The sequence below is a fragment of the Cynocephalus volans genome, chromosome 3 (genome assembly GCF_027409185.1).
Source record: "Cynocephalus volans isolate mCynVol1 chromosome 3, mCynVol1.pri, whole genome shotgun sequence".
NCBI classification, from domain to species: Eukaryota; Metazoa; Chordata; class Mammalia; order Dermoptera; family Cynocephalidae; genus Cynocephalus; species Cynocephalus volans.
Genome location: NC_084462.1, coordinates 55,465,357 through 55,487,411, shown reverse-complemented (window position 1 = coordinate 55,487,411; position 22,055 = coordinate 55,465,357). Strand labels below are relative to the sequence as shown.

At 51.3% G+C, this 22,055-nt stretch overlaps 1 protein-coding gene across 5 annotated transcripts in view; it reads right to left on the bottom strand.

The window, feature by feature from the left end:
• Positions 1-2,896: 2,896 nt before the first annotated feature.
• ACAN (aggrecan) overlaps positions 2,897-22,055 on the bottom strand; it is a 34,662-nt gene continuing 15,503 nt past the window's right edge. The window contains exons 11-19 of one of the 5 annotated variants that reach the window (XM_063091001.1): positions 18,895-21,069; positions 17,140-18,813; positions 16,203-16,316; positions 9,289-9,402; positions 5,962-6,120; positions 5,433-5,515; positions 4,437-4,581; positions 3,428-3,610; positions 2,897-2,973 (exon numbers count right to left, since the gene is read on the bottom strand). In XM_063091001.1, coding sequence (XP_062947071.1) covers positions 2,897-2,973; positions 3,428-3,610; positions 4,437-4,581; positions 5,433-5,515; positions 5,962-6,120; positions 9,289-9,402; positions 16,203-16,316; positions 17,140-18,813; positions 18,895-21,069 — 4,724 coding nt within the window. The remainder of the gene's footprint in view (positions 2,974-3,427; positions 3,611-4,436; positions 4,582-5,432; positions 5,516-5,961; positions 6,121-9,288; positions 9,403-16,202; positions 16,317-17,139; positions 18,814-18,894; positions 21,070-22,055) is intronic. The other 4 variants (XM_063091003.1, XM_063091002.1, XM_063091004.1 and 1 more) reach the window with 4 other exon arrangements.

Below are 22,055 nucleotides of genomic sequence, written 5' to 3'. Positions count from 1 at the left end.
TGTCTCCCTGCCCTGATGAGGCTGATGCCCAGAGTGGGCATGTTCTGCCAGGGTGCACAAGGTGTCGGGGTGCAGTGGCTGCAGCTCTCCCTCTGCCTCAGCCTGGGGAGGGAGAGGACATGGCAGGGGCTGTGGAGCTGGGCTTTGGGCCATGCAGTCTCCTGCCCCCTCCTACTGCTCTGTGAAGCTGCTGGCCCAAATCAGCCCTACTGAGGAGCTGGAGCCTGCAGTGGGTCACTAGGCTTCTGGGTGAGATCCAAGGAAAGGGAGAAATTCCCCTTCTAATTCTCCCCCCTCTTTTGCTTCCAAAGAGTCTGTGTTTTGTTTTCATTTTTCCCTATTTGGGGAGCAGCCCTCAGGTGTGTGTACTTTGGTTGGACAATAAATGGTGCTGTGACCCCTTCCTCCCTCCCTAGCCCTCCTCTGCGTCTTGTTCTCCGTCTCCATGTCATTCAGTCTCAGGGCCCAGTGGGCATGGTGGGGGCAGTCCTATTCCAGGCTTTGCAGGTGGATGGGTCAGTTCACTGGGGTGGGCAGGGAACTGCGTGGGCTGCCCCCTTAGGCTGACTTGGTTCTGGCCCTACCTGTCCCATGACATACCCTGCCTATGTCCCCTCCATCCTTGCCCCCCGTGGGGTCTATGTGAGGCCCAGCGGAAGAGTGGGAGTTTCCTCCCAGGGACAGGAGGCCCTCTTGGAGGGTCTTGGAGGCCAGGGATCTTGGGGACCAACCTTCTCTGTGCCTAGTCCCGTGCCCCCCCCCTTTCACCCCCACCTCAGGAAACCAGACCCGTAGCCTCTGCACAGGCATGCCCCTGCCACTCACCAACTAGTTATTCATCCAGTTCTTCACTTGCCAAGTGCTTCTCACAGTGTGGCCAGGAGCATCAGCATCTCTGGGAACTTGTTACAAATGCAAATTCTTGGGCCCCACCCCAGACCTGCCAAGATCTGGGGGTGGGGCCCACCCAAGACCTTCAGAGACTCTGGGGGTGGGTCCAGCACTCTGTTCTCACAAGCCCTCCAGGGGATTCTGATACATGCTCAAATTTGAAAGCCACTGACATAGACAGTTGTGCCACCAACTAGTGAGTTAATTAATCCATTCATTACATAATTATTGAGCCCCTAGTATGTTACCAGTGCTCTGCTCTCTTCTTTGGCCCACCCATTCTTTCCAGAGCTATAGGTAACCTGGGCGTATGTTCACCAACAGTCAACCATACACATGTCCACACCTGAAGAGATACAGCGTGCACAAACTTATGCCGGCATGTACCAACCAACACAGACACATTCACAAGGACTCCATGGCACGTTGAGCAACTCTGATGAGGGAGGTGACCCGAGGAGGAGGCATTGGTGGAAGGACTCTGTCTGGCATGCACCCCCGTGCTCAACGCTCAAGATTTGTCGGGGAATCCATAAACAATTGAAATTGTTTACATTGATATCCTCCAGCCTATTTAAGGGCAGAATGCCCTTACCTATTTGCTAGCAGCCGGCTAACCTAGCCAGTTTACCCCCAAAACGTGTGAGCAGATTTCCCTTTTCCCAGACTGTCCGCAGTTTGTTTTTTCCTTTGCTCTTATAAAGACTGAGTTTTGCCCCATTCTTGGGTTCAGTCTATCAACCACCCCCTCTCATGTTAGCCAACAATGGGACACCAAAGAACCAAACTATGCCAGGGGCCCAGATGTCTCACTTGAGTTGTTCTTTGACAATATGCCCACTCACAAGTGCACACACTGTACCCACTGACACATGTCACATGTGACAGCCACACCCAGGCACACTCCACATTCACACACACACGCAGAGAATCCATCAAACATATCAGCACCCTTGTAAAAATAAAGCATAACAGATGTGACTGTCCCAGGCTCTCTGAACAGACAGGAGTCACACCAATTTGGGGTTATTTGATCAAAAGTGTCCCTACTGCCACCATTCCTAAGAGCTCCTTCAGTAGACCCCGATCATGGCTGCCTTCTCTTTGAATTAAAAAAAGGGAAAAGAAAAGAAAAGAAATAGATCTCTTCCAATGTCTTTATTATAATTATCATAAACTTTAGTTTTCAAAAATATAAATAGGTGCTCGGAACCCTGGTGCCTGCACGGTCCCGGGGGTGGGGGTGGGGGTGGGGGGAGAAGGATGGGGTGGCACTCCCACTGGGAAGGAAAGTGCCCCCACCCAGCCCTGCCAAGAGGGACACCTGCTAGGGCGGCAGACCCGGGTGAGAGGACACTGGAAGAGGGACCCTTGGAGGAAACCCGACCCCCAAGTGATGGAAGATCCCTTTGATGGCTCTCTCCTGCCCGCTCATCGTGGGCTGCAACCCGCCCCCTCTCCCCCAAGGCTACTACCCCACACAGATGGTGCAGCCCTCCTGGCTCCTCCTCCAATACATTCAGCTGCGGTTTGGTTCCAAGTTCTTCATGCCCTCAGGCCTCTGCCTCTTCCAGCTCCTTCTGGCCCCTCCCCCCTCCTCCCTAGCTCTCCCTGGAGGTGAAATAACCAACAACTGCACTGCTCTTGGATAAAGTCAGGAAACAAAAAATAATCTTATTTATTTAACTTAACCCCTCCCCTTCTCCCCGTCCCTGCACTGGTCCCTGGAAAGGCACGGTGGGAGATTGAAGAAATGTCTCTAAACTCAGTCCACGGGTTACAATAAATTTGCTTTGCTTTGGCATTTGGGGGACAAATTAGATGCAGTTTTGGCGATCCGGGGGGGTGGGTGGGTGCATACACAATGTAGGATTTATTTTTTTCTTCTTTAATGGGATTCCTTATATGACAAAAGCGACAAGAAGAGGACACCATCTGGGTGGGACGCACTGTCAGCCTGCAGGCTCCTGGGCTCAGCATCCTGGGTGTGTTCTGGAAGCTCCTCTCAGTGGGTCGTGCTGGGGCGGTTCCTCCTTGGGGGCCGTGAGCTCCGCTTCTGTAGTCTGCGCTTGTAGGTGGTGGCTGGGGTGAAAGGGAGGTGGAAAAATCGTGGTGAGAAAGTAGGCTGAGCCTGGGCTCTGCCCAGCTTGCTCTCTCTCCCCGTGGAAACCGTGGGCTCCTTAAGTCAGCCCGAGGCTATACATGCTTCCCGGATTTTGATTTTTCTTTGAACCTCCTTGGGCTAAGGAGATTCAGTCAGGCATTGGAAAGGAAAGCAGGCCACCAGTTTTCTCCTTAATCCTCTCAGTAAAAGTGAGCCCTCTCCTGGGGCAGGTACCTGGCTCTCTAGGGACAGGGGTCAGTGATTTATGACTGAGCAGTCCTCTGACCTCATGACCCTTGCTCAACCCTGTAGACGGTGCAGGATCCCTGGGAGAGGGTGAGCTGCCACCACTGTGCCACGGGAACGGGGAGAAGGCTGTGCTGGCAGAATCTGGTCCTGTGCCCAGCTAGGAGTGGGAGGGATGATGCTCACGGTCTGTGCAGGTGATCCGAGGCTCCTCCCAGTGCCCGCTGGGCTGGCACCGGATGGTGGGCACGTGGCGCTGGACAAAGCCCTCGGTGCACTGATACCGCACCAGAGAATTGATCTCATATCGGTCTTTCTTCTGCCCGAAGGTCCTGGCATGCTCCACTATGGGGGGGTTTCCGCAGGCCACTGAGGGGAAAGACACTCTTTAGAAAGAACTGCCAAAGGGTCTTCCGTGATGACCCATGCTGGCTGCAATGAGACAGCCCAGAGCCCTGCCACCCAACTGTGGGCCCTGACTGCCAGCAAAAGGTGTTTTCTTTTAGTGCTAAGAACCTGGAGACCGCTGGTTCTAACATCTGGCTTCCTCAGTGATTTAGAGCAGCAGGAAGGGAATACAAAGGGGATTCTTAAGGGGATGAAGAAAGGACAGTGGGGAGGGAGAAAGGTAGGGAAAGAGGGCCAGGAAGTCCGTCTGTGGCTTCTTTATGAAAACATCCAGTTCAGGGAAAAGTGGGACCCAAAGGGGGCCTGGGGATGCAGGACTATGAGCAGGAACAGGTGGGACATGTCTTACCAGCACCTTGATGTCCAAAGACTTAAAGCTGAGGGATCAAGGCCTGACAACTCTGACTCTTTAAGTGATGGCCTTGGGAGCCCCAAAGAGAGAAGCTTCCAACCCAGCTGCCATGGTGGGTGACTTCCTGCTGCCGATATCCAAGGGACTGTGTGTATGTGTGGAGTAGGGGATCTTGTCCTCTAGCCTGTGACCTTCATGCTCTCCCAGTGTCTGCATATGGTCCCTGGGAGTGAGCCTACCCTTGCCATTGGCTCTGGGATGCCCATGCTGAGAGAGGCCCCCCAGGTCAGCTCCAATTTGCTTGTTGGACAGGTGAGGAGACACCAGCCACAGGGAGACAAGGGGGCCCATCTCAGATCCTACAGCAAGAACCTCAACTGGGGCTGAAAGTCTTGACCCCATCTGCTCTGGACTGCCGCCCAGGCCCCTGCTTACCTGTGCCCTTTTTACACGTGAAGGGCAGGTGGTAATTGCAGGGGACATCATTCCACTCGCCCTTCTCATGCCAGATCATCACCACACAGTCCTCTCCGGTGGCAAAGAAGTTGTCAGGCTGGTTGGGGCGCCAGTTCTCAAATTGCTGCAGGTGGGAGTGGGCGAGGGGTGAGGGAGGAGAGGGCAGGGGCAGCGCGGCTTGGCCTGACCCCACTTTCTTTTCCCTCCAGCCTCTCCCCCATCTCCTCTCTCTTTTAGCCTAACTTCTGGCTCATCGGGCAGTGGCAAAGGCTGCTGGGAGCCAGGTCAGGGTTGTCCTAGGCACTGTGGAACCCATGGCTTCTCCAGGGAACTGGTCACACAGCCTGACTCTGGTCCTTCGCAGAAGCTCAGAAACCCCAAGGATCCACAGCCCCTGTTCATGAGCTGATTCCACTCTTTTCCACAAAGGCCGACAAGGCTGACCATAAACTCCCCCTTGCTTGGAGAGGAACAGGGCTCTCAGGTTGGGACTCTGCTGGCCAGGGAAGTACCCCCAGGCTTCCCCTCTTAGCCTTGCTCAGGAGAGTCCCTTTTCCTCTAATTTAATTGCTCTCACAGTTGTCTCTTCCAGGAGGCCTTCTCTGAGGCCCTCGGCATTGACTCCCCATACTGTTCACTTGGCATCTATGCTGCTTTCTGACTGTCTCCTTGTGTAGACTCGAGTCCTTTGTGGGCAAGGGACCCCTCTCAAGCATCCATATATCCCTCCTGGTGGTTTGCTGTCATCCCTCCTTGTCCTTCCTGGCTCCTCCCTCACCTCACGCCCGCATTCCTCCACCAGTGCAGCCTGGGCTGGTCCCCAGAGGTGGAGGTAAGTGAGACACACCTCCTTCCCTCAAGGGCTCCTGCTCAGTGAGGGCTTGCATGTGGCTTGAATGCATCTATCCCTGAGGGTCTTCATCTCCCCCCTTCTCTGCATCACCAGGTGTGCCCGGTGCCCCCAGCAGAACTCACCAAGGAGTGTCCATCTGACCAGCGGAAGTCCCCTTCGATGGTTCTGTCATTCAGACCGATCCACTGGTAGTCCTGAGCATTGTCTGGAGAGAGGATGTGGGTGTTGGGCCTGGCATTGGAAACCCTCAGGGTGTCAGAAACTTGAGCTCATAGAGGCAGAGGGGATTTGGGGGAGGAGGTGGGTGGGCTCCTCGGAGCATGCCACCTGCTTCTAAGTCTTTTCAAGGGTCTCAGCACGTGCCTGTTTGGGGTGCACTCCAGACCACCTCTCCAAACAGACATGGGCAGGTGACAGCCACAGAGTTAGTCTGGGGCTGACTCCGAGCAGTGGGCTGTCCTGGGTGCAGTCAGCACTGTCAGCGCAAAGACCTCTGTCTTCTGCTCTAAGGAACTCAGGCTGTGGGGACACCCATCCCTCCCTCCTTCCTTCCCCCACCCCTGCAGCCTCACTAGGCCCACGTCTGTCGAATTATGATGTGAGGCCCTTTGCCTGCATGGCCGCTCTCCTCTCAGGCCCCGCTGCACTCACTGTTGACAAACTCTTGCTCCTCAGGGGTGACGATGCTGCTCAGGTGTGACTGCTGCTCCCGACACCGGCCCTCAGCATCCACCCAGGTCTCTCGGTCAGGGAAGTGGCGGTAGCAGTGGCCCTGGAACTTGGTCCAGCCTTCTTCACATACCTCCTGGTCTGCAACACAGGTCAGGGGCTTTAGGGAGGGGCCCAGGTAGACTGGAGGTGGTGGTTGCTGCCAGTCTCCTGGCATGGATTCCTGTAGTCACCCCACCTTAAATGTTGCACCTTCAAGGGAAGGGAGAGGCCCAGCTGGAGAGGGGTTCAGGTTGGAAACCAGGAAGTCCTGGTCCCCAGAGCCTCTGAGCATGTTCCCACCTTCTGGGAAATGCCACAGGCCCTGTCCTTCCCCAATTTCACCCCCCGCCCCATCACCCCCTCCTAAGCTTTCTTCCTGTTGAGGCCTGCTCTGGAGGGCTGGCAGGGTTCAGCAGGCCAGATGAAAAGAGGTGGGAGGGTGGGAGGTTCTGAGATTAAGGCAAAACATAGTTCAGAGGCTCTGTGGGGCTCCAGGGAGAGCAGAACCCTGGGGAAGTCTGGAGGCAGCAGGAACCAGCAGTGCTGGACAGGACCTGGAGCTTCCTTCCTAAGAGGCTTGGCTGGGACTGAAGGAGCAGAAATAAGCCTGCTTCATTCAAAGCAAATGTGGAGCTCTGAGGCTATTGATCAGAGCTGGCTGTAGTGGAGCATGCTGAGTCTGCCTCTTGGAGCAAGACAGCCAGCTGGGGGTCTATGACCCAGGTCATCTGGCTTTTTATTTATTTATTTTGGTGGCAGATGGGAAGAGGGGAGGAGCTTCTCCCCTCCCAAACCTAAATTTGTAATGGGCTCTCCTTTTTGGAGAAGAGGCCGTTTGGAGCTCTTGGAGCAGCTTAGGGGAAAAAGGGTAGAGACATGCTGGATAGAGACATTCAGGATCGAAAGAGGTAGTGTGTATCTTCCCAATGCTGCCTTCAGTGACATCACGTTGGTAGCTTTAAATTGGTCCTAGTGGGTGGGAGTACTTACACCTCAGGAATTGGCAGATGCTGCCAATCAGGGCTCCCCTTCCTCTGCAAGAACTGGTTGTTAAACTGCCAGCACAGCACTGGAGAGAGGGAATTTCCAGATCCTCTCTTCCTTCTCCCATTGGGCCTCTCAGCCCTGGGGCTGAGTGGAGGGACATGAACTCCTCAGCTGTATGGCAGCCTTTTTGATTGGGTGCCACCAATAGTCTGGCTGTCACAGGGAGGAAGGTCCAGTACCTGAGGGAAGGAGTCTTAGGCTGCCAAGGTGGATGCTTGGCAAGGCTGGAGGAGAGACAGTTGGGAATGATAGAGAGTGAAGGGAGAGGAGGCCGGCAGCCTGAGAAGAAAGAGGCAGAACAGCCAGGGGAGCTGAAGAAGAGGCCTCTGGTTCCCCTGCTACCAGTGCCTTCCCCAAGAGGTGAGGCAAACTTCTGGAAAGAGGCAGAGAGGCCTCAGAGAGAGCTCAGCACCATAAGGAGGACAGAGACGTCTTCCCGGGGCTGGCTTGTGTGGTCAGCTCCTGGGCCACCTCAGTGCCAGAGGGCTGAGCTGGGCAGGCAGAGCTGGAGGGTGCAGCTGCTCTGGGAGGGGGGCGGGATCATGCAGGATGGAGGCTCTGGAAAACAGAAATGGAATTCCAGGAAGGCTGGAAGCAGCAGCAGGGACATGGTCAAGGCACAAGGCACCTGTGGGGTGGTGAGTGCTCAGGATTGGGAGGGGAGAAGAGATGTGACTCTGCCTAGCTGGGCGCCCAGGCCCTGGCTCAGCTGAGTGGCTCCAGCACCATCTCTCTGCTCCATCAGGCCGCAGAGCCCAGGGAGGGCCCTGCCTCTGTCCCAGCAGAGTCCACTTTCCCAGGCTGGAGCCCAAGAGCTGTTGTCTGCATGATTGTTCCACACCCTTCTCCCCTGTGGCAAATGTTTTGGTATCCTGGGGAGAAAATCCTTGCAGCTCTCCACTCTCATCCCAGCCAAGACCCCATGAACCAATTCTTTGAAGGCTTGGGGTGAGGATGGAGGATCGGAGGCTGCAGGGGAGGAGGGGTATCCAGGCCTTTTCTTCCAGAAGCCTTAAGTTCCGCTACCAGTCTGTAACCTTGGCAGTGCCTCCAAGGAATGTGCAATCCAAAACCACCTCCCCACACTGTGTAAGACGAAAGGGAGACATCCCAGGAGTTTCAGCGGCTTTCAGGAAGTTTCTGGGTATCCAACTTGAGAGTTCATTGAAAAGGGTTTTGAGCCCCTGCACACTTCCATTTCTGTGTGGGCCATTGCTATGAGCGTCCAAAAGTTCCATCTCTCCTTTTCTGAGCTGGAAGCCCCTGATGTCAGGAGGCTGGGGGTGGGGGTGGGGGACTAGGAGGCACCAAAGGCAAGAGAGCTGGGGGTTCAGTCTGGCCCTGGGAGGGTTCTTGGCACATAGCTCCCTTGGCAGAGCTTGCAGCCCAGCCTAGGTGCACAAGTGGAAGGGTTGGTAAGGCCCAAGAGAGGAAACTCAGACTCTGCCCCTTGTAGCAGGACACTGTTCTCTCTAGCCAGCCTTTGCCTTGCGCAAGGGAAGGAGGAAGAAAGCACGGTCTAGCATGGCATTGACATGGCAGCTGTCACGGTGGTGATGAAGAGAAGGTGACATGCAGCACTCCCTGCTCATGCATGACTTGAGCATGCTGGTGACACAGGAGCTCTCAGGCAGACAAACCACAGCTCTTGCCCAGGAGAATAGGTAGGCAGCTCAGCAGCATGGCACGGTGGCTCCCAGGGCCATAGAGGGGCCACAAAAGGTCCCATGTATAATACATCAGGCAGACACATGCTCATGACCACACTGGTAAGATCTGTGGCTGTCATCAGAGTGAGAACCAATTACTCCCACCCTGTAGCTTCCTTCAAGACAAATGCACGGAATCAGGTCCGCCCTCTCAGTGTGATGTGTGCACTGACCTCGGTGGTGGCATCAACAGGTTTGAAAGCCCCGGAAAAGATTAGGTGTTTTAGAGGTAACCAGAGCCCCACCTTCCAAAGAGCAGGCTGGCCCGGCCTGCACATCATCCTGAGGTCAGATCAGCCGATGCCCCACAGGAGGGTGTTCAAGGGAAAGAGTAGGAGAAAGAGCAGGAATCAGAGGGGCAGACTTCTCAGTTGTGGCCCCTGGAATGGCTGTCTGGATCGACCTTGGGGGCCCCAGCCAGGGCCTAGAGCCTGTGGTTAGGAGGGGAGGGTGAGGGAGGAGGAGGGGGTGCAGCAATTAGTAACATTAGCTGAAGCCAAGACGGCCGTACCAATCTCACACAGGTCCCCTCCGTAGCTGGGAAGGCATAAGCATGTGAAAGAGTCGATGGCATCCACGCAGGTGGCTCCATTCAGACAAGGGCTTGAGAGGCACTCATCAATGTCTGCAAGAAACCAAGGGCCACCATTAGGACTCCTGCCGTCAACTCCAGCCTCGCAAGAACTGTGGCCTCCTTATGGGTGGCCAGCCCTGCTGCTCTCCAGAGCCCTGGGAGGGGACTGGCTGGTTTTCCTAAGAATTGCTGCTGCTGCTGCTGCCGCCATCTTAGAGAGCTGAACCAAAGATCCAGACAAGTGTTTTTTCTTGGATGTGTGTGATTCTTGATTGGCAAGCTTGGAGCACTGGAGCCAGGTTTCTCAGTGGGCTGAAAAGATCTGGTACTTCTGCAACCAAATGCCTTTTGTGAGAGTGAACATGTAGTTCCTCCAAGACACCTTCTCTTATGAATATTTCAGGAAGTCATGAGATCTGAACCGGCTAAGAACATGGTGGTGAACGAAGATACTGGAAGTCACGTTCTTGAAGCTTGGTTAGAGTTCTTTCTTTTCCTGGCTTCCTCTGTAGTTATGAACCAAGGAAAGAGGGCAAGGCCGTGCAGTACTAGAATGAACAACCTAGAAGTGGACTGCAGAGTATAGGTCCATGAGAAATTGGCAGCATGGAATATTTGCATGAGACTCGTTAGACTTTTGGGTTGTAGATATCTTTGTTTTCAGTAAATACGATTCTTTATTATCAGGTAAAAATGAAGCCAGAATCTTTCAAATTTTCGTCAGGTAGGCAAGGTGAGAACTGAATCTCCTAATCTGGTCTTTCTGCATCTTTCTGAGAAGTAAGAAGACCTAGCGGATCTCTTCTGCTCTCTTCATATCTGTACTCCAAAGGCTCCTACTGTTTTTTTTCTGAGTTTCCTTCCTGGGAACATGACAAAAGGTATTATGAAGCTCCTCTTGCCAGGAGATTAATACAATTCTGCAATGAGTAGGTTCCACTGGCTTATGGGGCCCCATATGTGGTTTGAAGATGCAGCTGTATTCATATAACCTTGAGGATCTGATGACCTGTCTATAGATGGTCTCCACGTGAGCAGCTAAGCCCTGTTTGGGGAATAGGACCTCAGAGTCCTAAATATGTTACAGGACTTAGTTCTTGCCTCCCGTAAGAGCAGAACAGACTTTAAACTCAATCCTCTAAAAAAATGGCAAAAGCTCTTTCCTCTGGATTCTCATGCTAGAGCACAGTAAACATCTTCTAGGCCAGAGCTGGGTTAGTGTAATGGTGGCCCCCAAATCCCATTTCAGACATCTCATTCCATGAAGCTCCTAATCTCCAGTTCTCGGGCATCTCTCTCTTCCCACGAAGTCCTTAACTTCATGTCAGGGTACGCACACCATGGACTAGAAACCAACAGTTCCAAGTTTGGAACTGTTCCAAGCAAAACCAAAATGCATGGCGGAAACGACTGAAATCCCGGCATGCACTCGGAGTCCCAGCATGCACCAGGATTCCCAGCAGCAGCAGTAGCAGCAATAGGCCAGGCCAGTTGGCGGAGCGGAAGCTGGGATGGCTCTCCTGCTCCAGGAAAGCAACTGTTTGTTCTCTTTTATCCATTAGCATCATTATGGGAGATGGGAAGCACTGGGCAAGGGGAATTAAGCAAATGTAGGCGCTAAAGCAGTTGTACAGAGCAGGGGACAGGAATGGCCTCTGGGGAGAGGAGCCAGATATCCACCCTGGGGCCTCTGACCAACCCATGGGGGAGAGGGCGGGAAAGGTGGGAGGCCCCGAGGGAGCTCAGGCCAGGGGGCTTCCTGTTGTCCCAGAGCCTTATTGCACCTCAACCCCCAGGCTGCCTGAGGGCCCAGGGCAGTGTTGCTTTCCTGCTGTGTTTGGCCAGGGTACTCCCTGAGAAGACTGCATGGACTGAAGGAACCAGTTCCTGGGCTGTTTTTTTTTTTTTTTTTGCAAGGCCCAGGATTCACAGGTGAGGAGGAAAGGAAGAGCCACATCCTGAAGATCTGAGAACCTGTGGATGCCACAAGAGGCAGTTTACAGAGGCTGAGCCAGCATCTTCTGTAGTGGGGTGTTCTGATTAGCCACTCAGGCCAGTGGCACCCCATTTCCTCTTCTTCTGGCTGGAAGAGCCACTCTGGCCCCACATTGCCCACCTCTTTCTGTGAAGGGCACTTGGGACATGTCTTGGCTTCTGGAACCAAGGGAGGCATCGGGCTAGGCTCTGCTGTGAGCGTAGAGTGGGGGTCCCAGACAAGGTGTTAGCAGGTGGAGGGGGGAAGGGCCTTGGGCAATGTGGTGGCTTCATGAAGGAAGAGAGGAAAGGGAGAGTACTAGTAACTATCAAGAACCTTCTCTGAGCCAGATGCTGACTCACACATACATTATCCTCCCAACAGCCTGGTGGCATGGACATCATTATGCCATTTACAGGTAAGGAAACAAGTGAAGTGACTTGCCCAGGCTGGAAAGTGGGGCAGACAGATGGGAAGAGATGGAGGAGGGAGTCAGGAAACGATACTGGAAGTTGGGCCTCTGTCCCATGGAGGGAGAGAGACACTGGGGTCTTGGACTCTCAGCACCTCATTACCATTTCTGCTGCAGCCACCAAGGGCTCTCCTGTAGTCATTGAGCAGGAACTCTGGAGAATGTCAGGACTCTCAGGGTCCTCTTCCCACTACTATAACCAAAAGGGTTGGTTTGTTCCTGAACAAGGCCCTCCAGCAATATTTCTAACTTAGGGGAGAAGGTAACTGAGAGACCCTGGTGAAGGCTAGGGGAGTAGAGTCACTTACAAATAACCACTTTGGTGTCTGAATTGGAGACCTCAGGTCTCCACCTTGAATAAGTCTTGTCCGGTTTTCGCCTGGGTCAGAGCCCAGGACCTCCAGGTGAGTAAGAGTTTATTTGCTCACAGAAAATGTTGAATGAAGAGTGACTGCAGGTGATTTTGCTCAAGTGATACTCAACTAAAGGTATTCCCACTCATAAAGACTGTGACATGAATGGCGCTCTTCAAGTTGTTTAGTGCACAACCTGTGCAGCTGTATGCGGAACTCTGAACATAACTTTACCGGACAAGGGTGGGGGAAAATCCCCTCCAGAAGTATAGAGAAAATTTCTTAATTCATTGTATGCTGTGCACCCTGCAAAGACCTGGGATCAATCAGGATGGACAGACCAGAGCAGATGCACTGACTTTCTGGGTTGGGTCTGTTAGAGAATTGAGAGAAGGATTATAGGAGTGTACTTGTCAGTTTCAATTTGCTTTTAAAATAAACATCATTAAAAAGTATGCTATCATTATTTATACTATTTCAAGTCTTTTATCTTGAATGTAACTTTAATATCCTGGTTTTTAAATTTAGTTAGTTGCCTGTTAAATTCCCATGAAGTTTCTGTTAAGTCAAGAAGGTGGAATTTGTATTTTCATATTTTCACTTTTTTTTTTTTTTCAAAGACAACCGGTAAGGGGGTCTTAACCCTTGGCTTGGTGTAAGCACCACGCTCAGCTAGTGAGCTAACCGGCCATCCCTATATAGGATCCGAACCTGTGGCCTTGGTGTTATCAGCACCCCACTCTCCCAAGTGAGCCATGGGCCGGCCCATTGTATTTTCACTTGCTTTGAAAGCATCTCTAAAAAAAAAAAAAAAGAAAGAAAGCATTTCTTTCCCAGTGATAAAGGTTTCTCTGAAATTCAAACATCTCCCTTAGGGTTGGCAGGTTAGCTTAATTGGTTAGAGCATGGTGCTGATAACACCAACGTTAAGGGTTTGGATCCCTTATAGACCAACCAATCCCCATCCCCCCCAAGAAGCTCCAAACCTAGAAAGTGACAAATGGCAGTAAAATAGAAAGGAGGTTGATAAAGTTTTAAGTTTATACCCTTCTAAGTGAGAAGTTAAGAGAAGTTCACATAGCACCAGTGATGACTGGAAATTGGATGTGAGATCTGGTTAGAACAAATATTTTTCAACCTTGGCTGCAAGTTAGAATCATTGGGGTAGTTAAATTTTTTCTTTTTCTTTTTTTAATTTAAAGATTGCTTAAAAATACCAATGCCAGAGTCCCTCTCCAAACTAATTGAATCAGAATATCTCAGGGTGGGACCCAGGCACGATGCCTCTTAAGAGCACCCCAGGTAATTCTAAGCAGCACTAGGAGTAAAACTTCAGAGCTAGGATTAATTCCCACGGGTGCTGGGAATTAATAATGGAGGTGGGGAATACACTATTGCTTTTTAAGTGGATCAGAATAGACTAGTCCTGCTTTTAATTGCTAAAGAATCTAAGTATTCATTCAACAGATGTTTATTTTGAAGTCAAAAGTACTGATTAATAATTTATCAGAACTTGTTTATGGAATACCAACTAAATAAGGTGAAGTAATTTTTCATAAGTTTTCTTTTAGAACTAAATACAGTCTCTGACCCCCTTTATGAGGAAGAAGTCTTCCCTGAGTATTCAAATAGTGCCCGGGAATAATCCTGCATAATACTATGTATGGCCTATGTATGCTCTTTTTAACAACTTGTGTTTCCTGGTTCTGGTGGTAAGAAAACGGTGACTGAGGACCATCTGCCGTATGCACTTTTGCAAGCATGTGAGCCTTGAGTGAAACTGAACAGGAGTGACTTGGGACCCCAGGGATAAATAAGGTCACGGGGAATGAGACCCCAGGTTTTGTGCTGGGCTGATCCTCCTCACTTGCTCTTTGGAGATGCTAAAGCTTTGCCTAACCAGTGGAGTGAGTGATGGGGGAGGGAACCAATTTTTATTAAATGCATCTTCTGGCCAGATGTACACAGACGATCCTAATCCTTACAGCAGTGGTTCTCAACCCTCCAATGTGTGGCTGCACATTGGAGTCAGTTAAAAAACCGTAATGCCAAGGCCACAGAACCATTTCAATCAGATCCATGGGGGTCGGTCCCAGGCATCATACTTTTTCAAAGCTGAGAACTACTTACATTGACCCCTATTTATAAATGAGGAAAGTGAGGGCTGGGCTGTGCTGAATCAGAGCAACTGAGATTCTACAGCCACTCTCCAGTCTGGCTCCCCAGGAGGCTGGCTTCAGTTCTTTGAGACCAGCAGCTGGTTATTATGTTAAAGAGGGAGTTTCTTGTTTAGCCCATTATGTTAAGTGAATTCAAACCTCAATCTTTGATTCAGCTCACTCGACAGTTAAGCAAATTACTTAACTTCTCTGTGTTCCAGTTTCGACAGTTAAGCAAATTACTTAACTTCTCTGTGTTCCAGTTTCGTGTGGGGGTAATTACCAAGCTGCTCACAGAGCTGTCTTGAAGAAATTGTGGGGAAGAAAGTCCTTTGGAAATATACATAATCAGAGAAAGGCTGTCCTTACAGAATAGTTAAGGAATGCTGAGGACACCAGCCTTGCTGTGACTTCTGATACCAGTGTCACATTTTTGCTTCAAGAGTCAGGTTAGGAAGGAATTGCCAAGAATGGAGTCACCCAACAGGGGTACAGCTATAGTCCCTAGGGTCACTACAGCCCTGTGGTAATTGCTCCCTTGGCAGTAAGGCCAGGACCTTCCTTGCATAATTCACCCTCTCTGGCCTTGGAGGCCCACAGTGTTCTCAGGTTCTGGCCCCCACACGTGGGCAGAGGCTGACCCCAATGGGGGAAAGAGTGAGCAGTTATCTACCCTAACCTGTTTAATATATATATATATATATATATATATATATATATATATATATATATATATATATATATATATATATATATATATATATATAAAATCAAATAAATATATAAATATATATGTTTATACATATATTTTACTGTGTAAATGCTAAGTGTACAGTATATTTATATTATATGAGTATATGGTACATAATGATGCGTTAATTTTCATACATTAATATATACAAACACGGAATCTTTCTTTGGGAATGATGTAAGGCTGTGGAGGACAGTTGCCTGACATGGTTCACCTGGTAGTAGTTTTTTCCCCAAGATTCATTTTTCCATGTTTGCATGTGTCCTAGGAATGAAGCCCTTTTATGAAAGACCCTGGGTCTCTGATTCCTGACTTAGGAGAGAGGCTGGGGATGAGGGCATTGGGGCAGTGGAGACAGTTAACCCAAGAATATGAGCTTGGAGGTAACCAGGCATTTCCTCCTTCAAGGGTGGTGATGTAGAAGAGATGAAATGGCACCGTGGCCACAGGCTTTGCACATGTCCACGGGATGAGAGGTGGATTCTAATCTTGTTTTGGGGGCCGCCTCCAATCAGAGGGTCCCCAGGCTCCTCACCCATCCCACGAGCTGCTTGACTCATGGCTAAGGACAAACAGATGCTCCAGAGCAGGGGGTGCCCAGGGGAAGGGTGCCCCTGAATCCCCATGCTGGGGTGACAAGCTCTGTCTGTGGTGTTTCCTTCAGGCAAGAAGGGACTCAAACCCCACCAGACTGCAGGGGGTGCCTGGTGGGGTTCACTCTGCATGAAGGAAGACGGCTCCCTCAGAGATTCCCTCCTAGGGACGGAGGGGTGCGATCAGCTATCCCCGCTACTCACCCCAAGCTTTCTTTGAAGTCTCAAGTTTTATCTTCAAAATTCAAGCACATTTTGCATTCTACTCATAAAATAGTCATTGGCTTGACATAAAACTACTTACAAGCTTAATTATTTAACTTGACTTTTTTCTCCTAAGCCATCATCTGGACTAGATGCTCTAGAAAGATGAGCCATGTTTATCCTGTGGCTTCTACCCACAACAGTTCATTGTGCACCTCTCCTTCCCAGTCTGAGAAGCCTCAGTTGACCTTGGTCACCTCCTCCCACCTGGGGTCCCTTCTTGGGATGAAGGAGTCCATCTAGTGCCCCTGCCCTCATCCCCCACAGTCGATTGAGGGTCTTACCTATGTTGCAGTGCTCGCCAGTGTGACCAGGGGGGCACAGGCATATGACATGTCCCTCCGTCTCCTGGCAGGTCCCAGCGCCACAGGGCTCCTCAGCACAGGACCTGGCGGGGGCTGCAACCCCCAGGGGAGAGGTGGAGCATCAAGAACACAGCCATCTGGGTGCCAGCACAGCCCTGAGAATTTGCAGTTAGGGCACAAGGTCCCCTCAGTCCATGAGGCTTTGGGTCAGCATGTTTCTGGGTACTCTGTCCCTCCTGGGCACCTGGTCCACAGCATCTGGGAGGTCTTTCAAATTTTGAAAACTTTCTCAGCACAAAGGGAAGTACCAGGAATCCCAAAGCAAAAATCTGAGAAAATTCTGCTACTGGTGCCTGGAGCTTGGTGCTAGGATTACATCCAGGTGAGACAATTTATGATATCCTTTTGTGCTGGGATGTGGGTGGGAACACAGGGCAGGTTTTAACCCTTCACAAAAGAGATATTTGGACACAAAATGTCACCAGCAGATTCACTCTCTCGTCACATGCTCACTCGGAGCAGGATGTGTAACAATTTCTGGCACTATCTCAGCAGTCATTCTTGTCCCTCCCTGTGCCAAGTACAGATAGTTTAATTCACATGTAAATGCTCACGTGATGTAACCCCACTGTAACGATAACAATCTTTATAAGTGTGCACTGTGTGCAAAGTACGATGCTAGGCGCTTGCTTTATCTACATTTATATTCTATTTAATCTTCCCTGGTACAAGTCCCATTTTATAGATGAGGCTCAGAGAGGTTAAGAATCTTGCCTGAGGCTGCACAGCTAATCTCTGGTGGAGCTGTGATTGGAACCTTAATGCTACACTGTCTCCTACTATGCTATAGTTGACTACAGTCTGAACTACCTGAGCACATTCAAAAGAGAGAAAAAAAAAAAAAAATCAACAATACCTGCAATGGTTGACACTGATTCACCTGTCCCTTCTGGAGAGGTTGGGATGGACGTGTCTGTTGGGGAGGTGGCTGTTTTGGCTGTTTGGGTCTCTTCTCCTGAGTACAAAGGGCTTGAGGACTCAATTTCTAGCTGCGCCTCTGCAGGGCGCTGGGTCTGCTGGGTCCACTCGAACTCTGGGACACTGGTGCTGATGACAACATCCGGGCCTGAGGTGTGACCAGACAGGTCTCCACTGATTTCAGTCCTGTCCCCAGAAGCCATGGGAGTGGCTAAAGGCAAGCCCGATGCCTCTGTGCCTGCATTGTAGGTGGTGGTTGATTTTCCACTCACTTCCGGGGCAGCCGACCCCTCCGTGGGGCCTTCCTGAAAGGTCGAAGTGCTGCCACTCACCCCCAGGCCCGAGGCTCTCTCCAGATCAGCTTCATGGAAGGCAGACGTGGTTTTACTCAGATTGGGGGAGCCAGAAGCTTCTCCACTAGCCTCGGGGGTAGCAGATGCCCCCACCTCAGCCTCAGGATAGGCAGGTATCTCACTGCTGGATTCTGGGACTGATGACTCTTCTATCCTAGAACTGGAGATCGTTGGTGTAGCTCCACTAATGTCCCCAGACACAGAGGCTTCTCCACTGAACTCAAAAAGCTGGGGTTTGTGTGTCACAGGGGGTCTTTGGCCAAGTTCTTGGGAAACAGTAGGTTCAGTAACACCCTCTATGAACTCAGAAGTGATTAAAGTAACTTCTGGAAGCCCTGAGGCCTCCCCACTGGTGCCAGTGGCTGCAGAGGAGTCTCCGCTTTCATCGGTGGTGCTGGAAAAGTCCCCACTAAAATATGGAATACTTGGTGGCTCTCCACTTGGTTCTAACAGCCCGGACTGCAGCCCACTTAGGTCCAAAAATCCAGAATGGTCTCCAGACATGTCTGGTGCTCCAGAGTGGGCACCACTGAGTTCCAAAATGCCTGAAGGTCCTTCTCCTGCTTCTTGAGCTGTTGGAGCCTGGGTTACAGATTCCACCAAAGTTCTGTCTACAAGAGAGACAGTGGGGGAACCAGATGGAAGTCCACTGCCATCATATGCTCCTGAGGGCAGGCTGCTCCCAGTCTCAGCTCCAGAGGCTTCTCCACTGACCTCAGCTACTTCATGTGGTAGGCCACTGAATTCTGGAGCCTGGGAGGTAAACCCACTGAAATCGATTGTTCCAGAAGATTGTCCACTGACATCCACTATCCCAGATGTGCCTGACAGATCTGCTTCCCTGGAAGGGAAGCCACTGAGTTCCACAGATCCTAAGCCTTCTTCTTCTTTAAATGTAGTAGGGGTTACTTCAACCAAACTGGTGTCCACAAATGTAATACCAGAAGATTCACCACTACTCACAACACTAGAAACCAGGTCAGGGATTCCAGGTGTTGTTCCACTGAACCCTGGCAACCCTGATGGCTGTCCACTGAGATCAGGGACCCCAGATGTTTCTCCACTCAGGTCAGTTATGCCAAATGGTTGGCCACCACCATAAAGAACTCCAGATGCTTCTCCACTGACATCTGGTTGCCCAGAGGACAGTCCACTAAGCTCAGTCACTCCAGATATTTCTCCACTGGTGTCAGGAAACCCTGATGGCTGCCCACCAACCTCAAAAATTCCAGATGTTCCCCCACTGATGTCAGGAAACCCTGATGGCTGCCCACTGACCTCCAAAATCCCAGATGTTCCCCCACTGATGTCCAGAAACCCTGATGGCTGTCCACTGACACCAAAGAGTCCAGATGTTTCCCCACTGAGTTCAGCTCCTGAAGGGAGTCCACTGGCTCCCCCACTAATGTCCAACTCACTGAAGGGCCGCCCAGATATTTCTCCTGCACCACTGATGTCAATGGTTCCCCTCCCTTCCAGTTCACTTGCAGTGGTAGTTGTGACCACTTCCACCAATGTGGTATCCACTAGAGAGACAGTCGGGAAACCAGATGGAAGTCCACTAAAGTCAGGCAGGCCAGAGAACAGGCCGCTTCCAAGGTCCACCCCAGAATACTCACCACTAAATCCAGAGGGAAGGCCACTTGCTTCAGGAGCTTTCCCACTTCCTACAGTTCCAGAAGGCAGTCTGCCAAAATCCAAGGTTCCAGAAGCAGACCCCGCCAGGTCTTCTTTTCCAGAAGGCAATCCACTGAGATCCTCAACTCCAGAAGCTGAGGTCTCTAGACCTTCCTTTCCAGAAGGAAGACCACTGAGGTCCTGTACTCCAGAAGCAGAGGTCTCTAGAACTCCTCCAGAAGGAAGTCCACTGAGGTCTACACCAGAGGCAGAGGTCTCTAGAACTTCTCCTCCAGAAGGAAGTCCACTGAGGTCTCCTACTCCAGAGGCAGAGGTCTCTAGAACTTCTCCTCCAGAAGGAAGTCCACTGAGGTCTCCTACTCCAGAGGCAGAGGTCTCTAGAACTTCTCCTCCAGAAGGAAGTCCACTGAGGTCTCCTACTCCAGAGGCAGAGGTCTCTAGAACTTCCCCTCCAGAAGGAAGTCCACTGAGGTCTCCTACTCCAGAGGCAGAGGTCTCTAGAACTTCCCCTCCAGAAGGAAGTCCACTGAGGTCTCCTACTCCAGAGGCAGAGGTCTCTAGAACTTCCTCTCCAGAAGGAAGTCCACTGAGGTCTCCTACTCCAGAGGCAGAGGTCTCTAGAACTTCCCCTCCAGAAGGAAGTCCACTGAGGTCTCCTACTCCAGAGGCAGAGGTCTCTAGAACTTCCCCTCCAGAAGGAAGTCCACTGAGGTCCCCTACTCCAGAGGCAGAGGTCTCTAGAACTTCTCCTCCAGAAGGAAGTCCACTGAGGTCCCCTACACCAGAGGCAGAGGTCTCTAGAACTTCCCCTCCAGAAGGAAGTCCACTGAGGTCTCCTACTCCAGAGGCAGAGGTCTCTAGAACTTCCCCTCCAGAAGGAAGTCCACTGAGGTCCCCTACTCCAGAGGCAGAGGTCTCTAGAACTTCTCCTCCAGAAGGAAGTCCACTGAGGTCCCCTACACCAGAGGCAGAGGTCTCTAGAACTTCCCCTCCAGAAGGAAGTCCACTGAGGTCTCCTACTCCAGAGGCAGAGGTCTCTAGACCTTCCCCTCCAGAAAGAACTCCACTGAGGTCTCCTACACCAGAGGCAGAGGTCTCTAGAACTTCTTCTCCAGAAGGAACTCCACTGAGGTCCCCTACTCCAGAGGCAGAGGTCTCTAGAACTTCCCCTCCAGAAGGAAGTCCACTGAGGTCGCCTACTCCAGAGGCAGAGGTCTCTAGACCTTCCCCTCCAGAAAGAAGTCCACTGAGGTCTCCTACACCAGAGGCAGAGGTCTCTAGAACTTCTTCTCCAGAAGGAACTCCACTGAGCTCTCCTACTCCAGAGGCAGAGGTCTCTAGACCCTCTCCAGAAGGAAGCCTGCTGAGGTCCCCTACTCCAGAGGCAGAAGTCTCTAGAACTTCTTCTCCAGAAGGAAGTCCACTGAGATCCCCTACTCCAGAAGCAGAGACCTCCAGGCCCTCACTTCCAGAAGGCAGCCCACTAACCTTAGGAGTGCTGGACCACTCAATTCTATCTCCATCTCCAGAGGCCAATCCACTTTCCATGGGCAGGCCTGAGCCCACTGTGGAGGTGAGACCACTGGATTCCAGGTCTTCAGATGGCAGTCCACTTGCACTGCTCCCTGAGGGCTGCCAACTGGAGTCAGGGTGTCCTGAAGCTTCTCCACTGCCTGTGAAGTCACCACTGATGTCAGGGGTCCCGGATGCCTCCCAAGAGCCTGGTAGCTGAGTCCCACTGGGCACTGGGGGTGAAAGTGTGTACGGCCCCTCCGAGGGGAATGGCTCCTCCGAGGCAGAGGGAACTTCAGCTGTAGAAGGGCCTTCTGTGCTTTCCTCTGTTGCTGCGCCAGTGGGAGGCCAGGTAGGAGGGATCTCTGCAGGAAAGGAGGAAGAAAGATGAGGTGTGGATTTACTAACTTGGTCCTATTTTGAACTCATACATAGAAAGCGAACTCCGTTTCTCCCACAACAAAACTTTTCTCTCAAGAGTTCAGAGTTGTGTCCAGATGTTTTCTAACAGGGCACTGTGTAAGTGTGTTGGGAAGGAAGGAAGGATGGAAGGAGACAGGAAGGAAGGGGACCAGGAAGCTCCCCCCACTCCCCTCAGGGCCACAGGATACACAGGTTGTGCTTTGTGAGACTCTAGGTAGAGTCTCCCACTGGATGTGGGGGCTTGGCCACCTCCAAAGGCAACCAAGGTTACCCTTCAAGTGCATTATTATCTCATTTACCTAAATTCATAGTTTTCAAAGTGTGGTCCCTGGACCAGCAGCACCAGCAGCACCAGCAGCACCAGCAGTACCAGCAGCACCTGGGAGCTTGATAAAGAAGCACATTCCCACACCCCACCCAGCCCACTGACTCAGAAGCTCTGGGCAGGCCCAGGACGCTGTGTTCTCCTGGTGATGCAGATGCCCGCTCGACTGTGAAAACTGCCCCTCTCAACCCATCCCTCTGAGGCAGGGAGGGTCAGGTGGTGCTGTTAGTAAAAGATACATTAATGCTTTCAATTCTGAGAGCTCTATTACAGAGGATGCGAAAAATAGTAAAAAAGAAAACCCCCTACCATTCAAATAATCATGGTTACTTTCTTTTCTTTCGGTCTTGTTTCCTTTGGCATTTAAAAAACAACCTACCTGGCTTTTGTACCTTACATCTATGAGGGTACTTCAAAAAATTCATGGAAAAATCTCTTTTACCTTTTAATTCCATTTTTCCATGAACTTTTTGAAGTACCCTTGTACTTTCGGGCTTATTTTTCAGATGAAGCCCTTTATCACTGAGGGTGCTGGGTCCATTGAGTGGGTTCACAGTCCACTCTTGTTTAGAGGAGAATCTTGGGGGTGGGAGTGGGGGAGTG